Consider the following 11874-nt stretch of genomic DNA (forward strand, 5'->3'; position numbering starts at 1 on the left):
GATTTCATTTTTGATCTCCCGAGAACACAGAGTGGTATCTAAACTGTTATTGATAGATTTAGCAAGCAAGCTCATTTCATTCCATTGAAGAAAACAGTCAAGCTGGATCACTTAGCGAGACTGTTTGTGGCCCACATCTTCAGATTACATGGCATGCCCGAGACGATTGTCTCCGACAGGGACCCCAGATTCACAAGTTTGTTTTGGAAGGCTATTTGGGAGAACATTGGCACGCGGTTGCTGTTCTCGTCATCTTTCCACCCCGCAGACTAACGGGCAATCTGAGATTGCCAATTCAATGGTACTAGATTTACTAAAGTCTTACATCTCGGATCAGAAGACTCAATGGGAAAAGTATTTACCTTTGGTGGAATTTGCCTACAATAACACGGATACACTTTTCGACCGGGAAGGCGCCATTTGAGATTATTGAAGGTGCTACGAAGGTTCCACCCTTCCTAAGCACGAAAGATAAGATTTTGAAGCCGATGAGTACACGTGTGACTTGGACACGGCTTTTGCCAAGGTCCGCGAGGCTTTGCAGAAATCTCAGGAAAGACATAAAAAGGAAGCAGATCGCCATCGTCGCGATTTGAAATTGAAGGAAATGATTGGGTGCTCTTACGTTTTGAGAAGGCAGGCCTGAGAAAGAAAAAGGGAAAGGAGAGGCTTTTTCCAAAGCTTAGTATGCGATACTACGGACCTTTCTAGACCTCCGAAAAGATCAATGATGTCGATGGGGATCTTGATGAGCAACCCGAAGTGGAAGAAAACGAGAAGATCCTTGTTCCTGAACAGATTTTGGCACATAAGGACAGAAAGAATAAGGGTAAAGTGAGAAGGCGGTTCTTAGTTAAATTCAAGAACTATCCTGCATTGGATGCGAAGTGGATTGACGAAGAGGACCTAACAGATACTCCTCAGATTGTGAAACTTTACCTTGAAGCTTTTGGTTTAGCATAGTCTACTCCAATTGAAACCCCGAATTCAGCTTGGCCGAACTCCGGAGATCTGGTGCAGTGGGTTTGCACAAGAGGGGAGTTACTCCACTCCTTTGTCAACAGATACCTCGATTTTTTAATAGTAGAGTCACTGATGTATCTTTGAGCTTCAGGGATACTGAGAGCTGACAATATTTTGTTGTATGACTTTATGAAATAGAAGTCCGGAAAATATGAAACTGACTTGTTCTTGACTTGTTTTAAGTTCAGGAACTGATAGATGAAATAACTGCAACATTTTGGTCTGAATGATCTGGATAGACATGGGTGCAATAGGGATTCATCTATGAGGTCCTGAGTGGATCTAGATATGATTGCTTATTGCATTGCCGATAAATCATGGTCTAAGATCCGAATGAATGTTGATTGTGATTTTTAATGTGATGTCGTGTGATGTCAAGTGATGTTCTGTCATGTTGTGTGATGTGACTGTCGATTGGTACATGTGCTAGATGTGTGTTCCTAGTGCGTCGGTACTAACAGTCAATGTCTGCTAAGACAGTTTATGGCTTTGTGTTTTGCAGGCGTAATCGAGGGCGATCACAATGCTTTCAAGAGGGGGGTATGTCATAAACTGGTGACGTGGCATACACACACACTACCCAGGCATGGATAATCCCCGCGGGAAAAACCCCTACAGAAAATGTTGACGTGGCAGTATCGTACGGACTACTGACGTGGCATCCCGTAAATCGCGGCGGAATTTGCAGCAGCAGGAAAAGCAACGACAACTGTTTGGTTGTGGCTTTTTGCTACGCAAATACAAGAGAAAGAGAGAGAATCTTTTAATTGCTCTAATTTTACAAGCAAGTTTGAGAGAGAGCGAGCCTTTCTTTTTGAGGGCTTTTGATTTTGAAGCTTTTGGGCTCTACTTTTAGCATCCCTTGTAAAACCTTTATAAGAATCTTTGGGCTGTCACTTCTCAGAGCATCTGGACGCAGAGTCTGAGAATGAGTCCCGACTACCTGCATTGTACTTTGAGTTGCAGATAAATACAAAAAGAAATACCGAAAGGGGCGCCAGTCTTTGGGGCCAATATCTCTAGGCACTGAACTCCGCCGAGCGAGTGTGGAATCAATTGTGAACTGTGAACTGTTTTGAAGTATTTTCTTGTGGTGTCGCGGTAGATTCTCAACTTGTGTCTAAGTCTGTTACGGGGGGGGGGGGAGAGAGAGAGAGAGAGAGAGAGAGAGAGAGAGAGAGAGAGAGAGATTTAATCTCAATGGATTGACGATACAGATACTTATTGTACAATTGTACCGTACGGATTCAGTCTGTACGTACGGTACGCGTCCACCTTGGGTTTTTCTCGAGGTCAAAGTCTCTAGTTATCTGCAAGGTCCCCTCGGCCATTTTATTACTAGTTATGGTGATGTTGCTTGAACTCCTTGATCTGCTTGCTCATTTGTTCACCGTAAGAAGAGGACGAGCTCTCCTTTTCTGAACTGCTAGATGGCCTCCCATGCCTTCTAGACTATTTTCCAAGAATCTGCTTTCTTGCTTTTTCTCCGCTTCTTGCGCCTTTTCTCATCCTCTCTGGAACTAGCGGACAAAGAACTCTCGGAACTCTTTGAAGATGAAGAGAAATCTGGGTCATCCTCAAAACAAGCACGCTTCTTGGATCTGCTGGCCACCCTGTAAGTCAACTTCTAGCCCAAATAACTAGGAAATCCACCAATTTCCTCTTCTTTCGAGAATGCTTAAGGCCTTTCAATTTAACCTTTTTTTCAAGAGCTCTGTACACCTCTTTCTGCGAGTACAACTTCCGTTTTTCTACACTCGTTTGTCCTTTCAACTTTCATCCTGACCTGAGAGGAGAATCAATGGCCTCACACCATTTGGAGTAAATCTCATTTCTTCATGTGTTTCTCAAATCTCGGGTCTCTGGAGTACTTCATCAATCATTTCACACATGTGTCAACCTGTAGTGTTTGGACTCCACTCTGGCAAACTTCCCTGTTGAAAAATTTGCGTAATTCTTCATTCTTTTCTTCAATTCCCGCGCTGGAATTCAACTGTAAACCTTGCGGAAACTAACCGTGCGGCGAGGAATTGCTGCGGGAAGGTGAGATCTACGAGGTTCGGGACTTGATCTACGATGTCTGACTACTGAAAACTGAAAACGCTGGTCCTAGGGCTGATTCTGTCGCGATAGATCTGCAAAACGCTGAGGTTGCTGGCAGATGCAAAAACGCTAGGGCTGAAAATGAAGTTTCTGTCGCCGGGATTCTGCAAATGCAAAAACGCTAGGCTGATCAGCTGTGGTCTTGTTGCCGTGGCTCTGCAAATACAAAACGCTGGCTGATCTGCGGTGTCTTGTCCAAAAACGCTAGCCAAGCTGCTGTAGAGCATAAACGCTAGAAGTCCTTGGGGTCCTGCTGAGAAGGTGCCTGTTGAGCAATGCTCCTACTGCCTCTTCTGCCATCGAGTGCTAACTTGGGTTTGCTTATATACAAACTTAGCAAAATTGCCCTACCTACTATTGTTGGAAAGTCACTTAAAAATAATAAGTGAAAAATGTCAAAAATAGGGAAAATAAGCTAAAATCACTGGAAAAATCCCCTAACTGATTCTAATGGATTCTGATGGGAATACTGATGATCATGCTGTGCGCAACCAGAGGATATGCATCTACACTCGGTGACTGGGCATGCACGGTCTACGAATAGACTCACAAAAGTGTCAGATCACTGCTAATCTAGACTTGATTGGACTGACTGAACCCTGATCATGCTGTAGCTTGTCCACGGACACAAAGGGTTGGATGTGTCACGTGACATCCTCTCCTTTTCAAAGTGAGGTACTGGTATTGAACTGTATGGCGTCGAGGGAGATCGCCAATAGCATCCGGAATCCTGGAAGGGACTCTTCGCCGGCCCACTCGGATGTGTGGGTCGTGCGGTACTTGAACTTCATAAAGGTCTGCAACGCTTGCTTCTTTGGGCCGCGCCGAAAGCGACAGTCTTTTGAGTTTCCTTCGATGCTTCAACTTCGTCGAGAGTCATGCTTCCTTCTTCTTCAAGAATCTCCATGGCTGAAAATTCCTGAAACCATTTCCAACACAAAACCATGAACATACCCATTCCATGTAAAGTGAAGGGAAAAAATATTCTCTTCTCTAAAGACTGTGTATGCAATGTAGATGAACATAGAGACGGAGTGACAACCCGTTCATCAAACACATGCAAACAATGAGATCGAATCTTTCTCTTATGATCTAGAGCAATCAACTGTGGCAATTCACAACGGAAATGCCCATGCTTGGTGCTCACACTTTCATGTGCTCGTTCGGAAACTGTGTCATGCCAAGGAAGAGACATGGAATGTGGCTTCCTTGAATGCATACTTTTCAGCTTTTCATGAGAAATACGCATACATTCGAGCTCATCCATGAAAGAAATGTGTTCAACATACAATATGTCATGCCTAAGAAAAGGGATCACATAACGACGCTGACTAAAATACAGGAAATGATCACGAATGAAACACTCGAACAATGCATGCGTATCAATCATGCGAACACATAATACTTCCTGTGAGGGTTCTTTGGACTTAGGCTCGAGAGCCAAGATCGGTTCTTCCAGAATGATCGAATCGTCCTGTGGGGGTTCTTTGGACCTAGAGGCTCGAGAGCCAAGATCGATCCTTCACGATTGATCGAATCTGCAACGAGGTTAGCTTCGCTAGAAAAAGCACTCACTAACACCTCATCCTGGTGAACAATCACACCTTCTTCATGCAACTCATCATGCTTGTGAGAAATCACATCTTGATCATGCAAATCATCATGCTTGTCTTTATCATCCAAATCATCATGCTTAGCAATATCATTCAAATCATCATGCTTATCTTTGCATCCAAATCATCATGCTTGTCATTCAAATCATCATGCTTGTCATTCAATCATCATGCTTATCATCATGCAAATCATTGTGCTTATAATTGTCAATCAAAACATCATGCAAGTCATTGTCAATCAAATCATCATCATGCTTTACACAATCATGCAAATCCTGTGTGTCATGCTTTGGAGAAGAAGAGACTGAGAGAGTCTCTTGTTCCCGATCCTGTTGAATCTGTGCCTGCATTTGAGAAAAGAGTCGCAACATCTCTTGCATTCTTGCTTTGGTCTCGCGGTCATATTCTACTTGTCTTGCTTTGTTCTCGCGATGTATGGCTACCACTCCTTCTGTGTATTGACGCTCTATGGCTGCCATCTTTTCTTCGTGTTCACGCTCTATTTCTGCTTTTCGGTCTAACTTCTTGTCCATAAACAACTGAGGCAACTCCATAAAAGTTAGTGCAATCCTTGACGTAGATGGGGAAGGGGGAGGGTCAGAAAAACCTCCTGGTGGGGAAAATTCTTCTTCGCCTCTCTCATGCTCATCACCTCCAAGCGAAGTATCCATTCCGCTTCGAGTGATGACCATTCTGAAGTCGTGGGTTCTTGTGGGTTCTTGTGGTCTTGAGGTTCCTAAGTTCACGAGGAACTTGGGTTCTTGGGGGTCTTGGGTTCTTAAGTTCACGAGGAACATGGGTTCTTGCGGGTCTTGAGTTCTTGAGGTTTTCTTTCGCTTGCAAACCGTGTTTGAGAAGGATCTTCTCTTCACCCGAGTTCTACTCCTTTCCGCGGGCGCACCCCTTGGCGGCCTTGCGTTCACACCAAGGTTGCTTTCTCCCACCTCACGTCGATTGGCCGGCCGCTAAGTGCACGGTCCGCTCTCAATGAGTGAAAAGAGACACAAGGGCAGGTTGGACAAGCCCTTCTTTCTTGGGATTCCTGTCACTCTTCAACAAAACACGATTAGGAATCGTCACGCCCAAGCGAACTTGGGTTCGTGCGACCTCAACAAGCAAAAAAATTATTGTGGTTCTTCTGGTTCTTTCCTTGAGTGATACAGAACACTGCCAAAGCTTTGATACCAATGTTAGGTGCAGCGGAATGATTGTTTGCGCTTTGCTCAAGATGAGTGCTCCGAACTGTGCTCAAGGTTCCTTTTAGTTCTTATGGAAGGGAGAGCCTTCCGTTCTTAATGGAAAGTGCTATGATCACAAACAAAGTGAATGGACACTGTGCGTGCAAGTGTATGAGACTGAGAGATAGAGAGAGAAGAGAAATACGACACCAGAGACGTTGTAAAACCCTCCTCCGAAGGCCCCACTCTCATCGGCGAGAGTGGTCTACTTATGATTGCACAATCTGGTACAAATGGTATGCATGAGACTGATGCAAGTCTAGGCTATGTCGACGATGACAACGGTGATGACGAACTCAACCTAAGGGCTGAAATCTGCAATCTTTCTACTGCTGTCCAAAAACGCTATGGGCTGAAATCTGCTAATCTTCTATCTGTTGAATTCTAACTCTATGTCGGTGACAATGTCAATGACGACGATGCGACGACGACGCGCTGAAAATGCAGATGCTGAAATCTGCGTTTTCCGGGCTAAAACTGTAAACCTTGCGGAAACTAACCGTGCGGCGAGGAACTGCTGCGGGAAGGTGAAATCTGCGAGGTTCGGGACTTGATATGCGATGTCTGACTGCTGAAAACTGAAAACGCTGGTCCTAGGGCTGATTCTGTCGCGATAGATCTGCAAAACGCTGAGGTTGCTGGCAGATGCAAAAACGCTAGGGCTGAAAATGGAGTTTCTGTCGCCGGGATTCTGCAAATGCAAAAACGCTAGGCTGATCTGCTGTGGTCTTGTCGCCGTGGCTCTGCAAATGCAAAACACTGGCTGATCTGCGGTGTCTTGTCCAAAAACGCTAGCCAAGCTACTGTAGATCATAAACGCTAGAAGTCCTTGGGGTCCTGCTGAGAAGGTGCTTGTTGAGCGGTGCTCCTGCTGCCTCTTCTGCCATTGAGTGCTAACTTGGGTTTGCTTATATACAAACTTAGCAAAATTGCCCTACCTACTTTTGTTGGAAAGTCACTTAAAAATAATAAGTGAAAAATGTCAAAAATAGGGAAAATAAGCTAAATCACTGGAAAAATCCCCTAACTAATTCTAATGGATTCTGATGGGAATACTGATGATCATGCTGTGCGCAACCAGAGGATATGCATCTACACTCGGTGACTGGGCATGCACGGTCTACGAATAGACTCACAAAAGTGCCACATCACTGCTAATCTAGACTTGACTGGAATGACTGAACCCTGATCATGTTGTAGCTTGTCCACGGACACATAAGGTTGGATGTGTCACGTGACAGGAGGAGGAGATACTCCTTAGATTTTAGAGTTTTACCTTGAGGTTTTAGTCTAGCTTCGACTGTTCCAAGAGTTAGCGATCATCAGCGGGTTGAATCTACTGCGGTGCGGACTGCAGAAGAGGGGAGTTACTCCGCTCCTTTGTCACAGATTACCCAGATGGATTAGAGTCACTGATTTCTGCTGACCGTATTCTGGTGTATGACTTTAAGAAAGAAGTACGTTGTAATGAGAATTCCTTAAAAGATTTTGAATATGTGCTCTTTCATGTGTGTGACGTTTGAGTGCATGATTGAAAGACGAAATGACTGTAGCATTTCCGTCTTGATTCACACGAGGGGTGATGTGGATATGATAGTAACAGGATTTAGTCAATCCCGACATCTCCTAGACATCAGTCAGATCTGGATTTGATTGCAAAATACGTTATGATATCATGATTCTCATCAAAGATCTCGACGCAGATAGTGATATAAATGTCATGGGAATGTTCAGTGACTGTCGTCTTCGTGCAAGTACTGGATATGTGTTGTCTAGTGCGTGGTACTTAGAGTCAGTGTCTACTGAACTCGCTATTTGCTTATATTAGTTTTGCAGGCGTAACCGATGGCGATTACATTTCTTTCGAGAGGGGGATGTCACAAAGTGATGATGTGGCATGACCTAAAGGACAGACTCCAAACAAATAGAGGTCAGAGCCCCATTGAAAGATGCAGAAGAAGTTGTGACAACTTGCAAAACCAAGCCAAGAGGCCGAAAATGAGAGAACACCCAAGTTTGTAAGTTGTACCAACTTATGAGCTGTCTGATGGAGCCCAAAGGGCATAATTACCCGGAACGGGAAATCGGAACAAGGAACAAGGAACGGCGACATGCATGAAATGCCATTCCCTGTTTCGGATACTCACGTCTGAAACACGGAACGGGGATCCGAAACACGAAATTAGGATGGGAACAGGGAACGGGGACCTACAAATGGCCATTCCCTGTAACTATGCCAAAGGGACAGGCTAAAAGATGCGTAAAAAGGCTGATGACGTGGCTACCGTACGAATTCTTGCAAATTGCACTGCTGACGTGGTTGTCGTATGGACCCCGCGATTTACACTGCTGACGTCGCAACTGTATGGTTTTTTCGTAAATCGGGTTGGCAACCTGGCACTAGCTTTTTGGGACCCAGATGCTTTTAGACCTGAAGCATTTCATGTACACTGCTTTTGGAAGGCCCATAGCCTATAAATAAAGTGCCAAGGCCTTAGTCTCACGCAGATAAGCTTGGGAACACTAGTGAGACGAGGACCCTTCGACATTGTACTTTGTGAAGCATTAATAATCAAGAAATACCGAAAGGGGCGCCAGTCTTTGGGCAAATCTATGTGGGCGCGGAGCTCCGCCATGCCGTGTCGTTTCTCTCTCTCTCAGTTTTATTCAATTCTTTCAGTTTTCTCGCGTGTTGTGGTAGATTCTCGACTTGGAGTGTCCAAGTCTGTTACACCCGCTTGGTCAGTGAACTTGGATTGCCTGATGACACGCCTGTCCTTGAATGTGATAGCCAGAGTGTATTCTACTTCGCTAAAAATGCCATGTTTCATGAGCGTACCCAACACATTGATGCGTGGTACCATTTTATCACATAGATGCTTGATGATGGTTTGTCTCATTGATCAAAATCAACACATGAAAATCTTGCAGATGCTCCTACCAAAAATCTATCTAAGCCACAACATGAGCATTGCCTACAAATGGTGGGAGTTACATAGCTTAAAGGCAACTCTTTGGACCTTTTAAGTGGGAGATCGTTGGCGGTAAATGCCCAGAGGTCATTCCCGATCCTCGCCAAATCGTTTCCAGCGCGTAGCTCTGCTCGAGAGCTTCACAAATATATTTTCTGTATATTTTTAGCCCACCATCTTTGGCCTGTACAGGCATTATACATCATTCATTGGCCTTTGGGCCACTTGGGACTATTTTTAAAGGTTTCACATTGTCCAAGTGGACAAATGGTACATTTTAATAAAACAATCCCAAAAACCTCATCACTTGAGTTTTTGGACTTCACAAAACTTACGTTGCTCTCTCCTACAGCAAGCGCTACCTGTTTCTGCCTCTTTGCACTCCACTCCACTGCCCCCCAAACTTACCCAACTTGGGTTCGCAAACCTCCTCCATCAACACCTACACAAAGACAATAGCAACAACAAAACAAGAACCAAGGAAAGAGGAAGGAGCGACAAAGAAGAAAAACCAAACCCAAAATAGGTAGGGTATCGACGAACCAAAAGGGTCAACATAGGGAGAAACCTGAATAAGTGCCAAGCAGTCTGCAACACTAGGAGGGGAAGCTGGTGTGGGAGGCAAGGGCGCAAAGACAGCCTTCTCCAGGCAAAGACAGTTGTCTCGACGGGCTCCATGTCGAGGAAGGCAAGGCGGCAGCTTGGAAATCAGGTAGGTAGATGGAAAAGTGGAGAAAGGAGGCCACAAACCAAATCTATACAAAGGCCAACGACAGTGCAACGATAGCCGGCACAGACAACGCCACAGGTCAAAGATGTCGCTAAGCCAGAATCTAAAAAGGATTCTTGCCGTGGTAGAGGGGTGGGGAACCAAGCCGTAGCTGCGGGAGGGGCAAGGGCCCGTGGTGGGGCAAGGGCGCATAGTGACGGCAAGGGCAGCAGAGGGTCGCGAGGGAGCAGCTTGGCGAGCTATGAAACCAGCGCGAGGAGCAAGAGCAGCCATCTCTCTCTCTCTCTCTCTCTCTCTCTCTCTCTCTCTCTCTCTCTCTCTCTCTCTCTCTCTCTCTCTCTCTCTCTCTCTCTCTCTCTCTCTCTCTCTCTCTCTTCGAGAGTCTACGGGCTAGCAAACAATACAAGGTTTCCAGATGCCTTGACTCTATCATAGAGAGATGACATAGTAGTTCAGCCTTCAGTCAGGGCCATCCACTCTCTTGTGGAGGAGCATCCTGCTCCATCATCTTCTCCACCTCACCTTCATTCTCTTATTGAGTGCATTTTTTTCAATTGTGTTGAAGTAATAAAGATGATTCAAGTCTTGCAGGATCTGGTACTTCACAGATATATCTCCCGACCACTAATCCAAAGTGGTTACAGTGTAACATATACCACATGAATTCAGCTCAAAAAATGCATGCTGAGCATGTCGGGCTGGCTGCTGGAACACGATCAATAAATAATAACATAAGGTTAAGAAAGATAAATTATTCAAAAAAATTGGTGGTTCACAAGTTAGAAAGACGCGTATTTATCTCTCTCATAATGTTATTTTTCATACAGTTGATTACTTATTTGAACCTCAAACTCTACTTTAGGCCCCAGCATTAAATCAGTATTTCAAGCCTTCAAAAGTACCCACCTCTTGCCTGGAAGGCCCTCTGAATATTTGTTGGTGAGACAAGACCCTACAGCTTCCATGACAGCTGAAGAAGTGAAATTTTCTGAAGCGATAAGCTCGAGCCCTTCAGATTGTCTGCACTTTTCATGTTCAATAATCGCATACATCTCCGGATCAAGATCTTTTAAGCACGTATCCTTGAAAGGCATTGCCTTTGCATCTGATTTTAGAGGCAATTCACACAAGGATAAGATCATTTACAAAATTATTGAAGCAACTACTGAAGCAAGAGTGATAGATGCACAAAGACTCTACTTTTATGGACTGATGACTGGAAATATTGAACGAACGGTTGTGTCTCACCCTTTTTTTCCCCAAAACTCAGAAATTACCCTTTAAAATGTGTAGAGCAAGCAAGCTCACTCAAATGTAGCAACAGTCGCTGTGGGAATTCTCGAGGGCAATCAAACGACACACCATCACCTCAGACCCTTTTAAGGCATAATTCAGGAAGGCCTCAGCAAAAACTCTCTCCTTTTCACAAAGAAGCTTAAGTATTGTATTTGAAGTGAGGAGACATCAATCTGTATGTGCCTATCTTTGCACGTGCACGTGTGTCATTAGTTGATGACACCTACCGGGAGTAGCGGTGAGCTGTGGTGAAGATACACTCGCAGAAGAGCACAGCTGCCGAGGGCGAACTTGGCAAGGAAGGGCGACAGAAGGAAGACCAAAGGGCGCATTCTGCTGTTGTTGCAGAAGGGTCGCTGGCCGCCTCGCGCTCATCAAGGTGGCCTCCATCGCTGGCACTCGAGGGCTTCGCCGTAATTATTTGAAATGTTTGGTGAATGTCAAAATGGGCTAGACCCTTCCCTCTTCAGAAAACAAGTGTTAAGGTGTGCTCAAATTTTTGATCTTCAAACAAGGTAATTCTTCCTCAGAGAATCTTCATACCCTCAGCACTAAAGACCACGGGGTCTTGAATGAAGACCAAGCCGTGGGATAGACTACAGGCAACACAAGCACGATTTTCATGACAACGGGCGTCTATTGAAAGACAGTCAAGTTTACTTTTCAGGGTCGAATTTACTTTCGCCTACGCATGTTCATTTTATCATGCTACAAAGTGGAGTGTTGGACAACCAAACCCACGCGGGCACGTGGTTAGCGTATCAGCCTGCCAATGAGGAGGTCACTAGTTTGATATCTAGTTGGGGAATGAGATATTTTGTGGGCCGTCCATCCCCATCAAGATCCGCGCGAATCCCTGCTCGTTGTTGATCCCATCTCTCAAGCTTCATTAAATACCC

At 44.9% G+C, this 11874-nt stretch overlaps 1 protein-coding gene across 1 annotated transcript in view; it reads right to left on the minus strand.

Annotated features, from left to right (window-relative positions):
• SHM3 (serine hydroxymethyltransferase 3) overlaps positions 1 to 11441 on the minus strand; it is a 79398-nt gene extending 67957 nt beyond the window's left edge. Inside the window, exons 1-2 of the mRNA XM_086490769.1 lie at positions 11203 to 11441; positions 10586 to 10784 (exon numbers count right to left, since the gene is read on the minus strand). Of these exons, the coding sequence (XP_086346895.1) occupies positions 10586 to 10784; positions 11203 to 11365 (362 nt within the window). The 5' untranslated portion in view covers positions 11366 to 11441. The remainder of the gene's footprint in view (positions 1 to 10585; positions 10785 to 11202) is intronic.
• Positions 11442 to 11874: the final 433 nt, after the last annotated feature.

Source organism: Adiantum capillus-veneris, chromosome 19, assembly GCF_014529385.1.
Source record: "Adiantum capillus-veneris isolate H3 chromosome 19, ASM1452938v2, whole genome shotgun sequence".
NCBI classification, from domain to species: Eukaryota; Viridiplantae; Streptophyta; class Polypodiopsida; order Polypodiales; family Pteridaceae; genus Adiantum; species Adiantum capillus-veneris.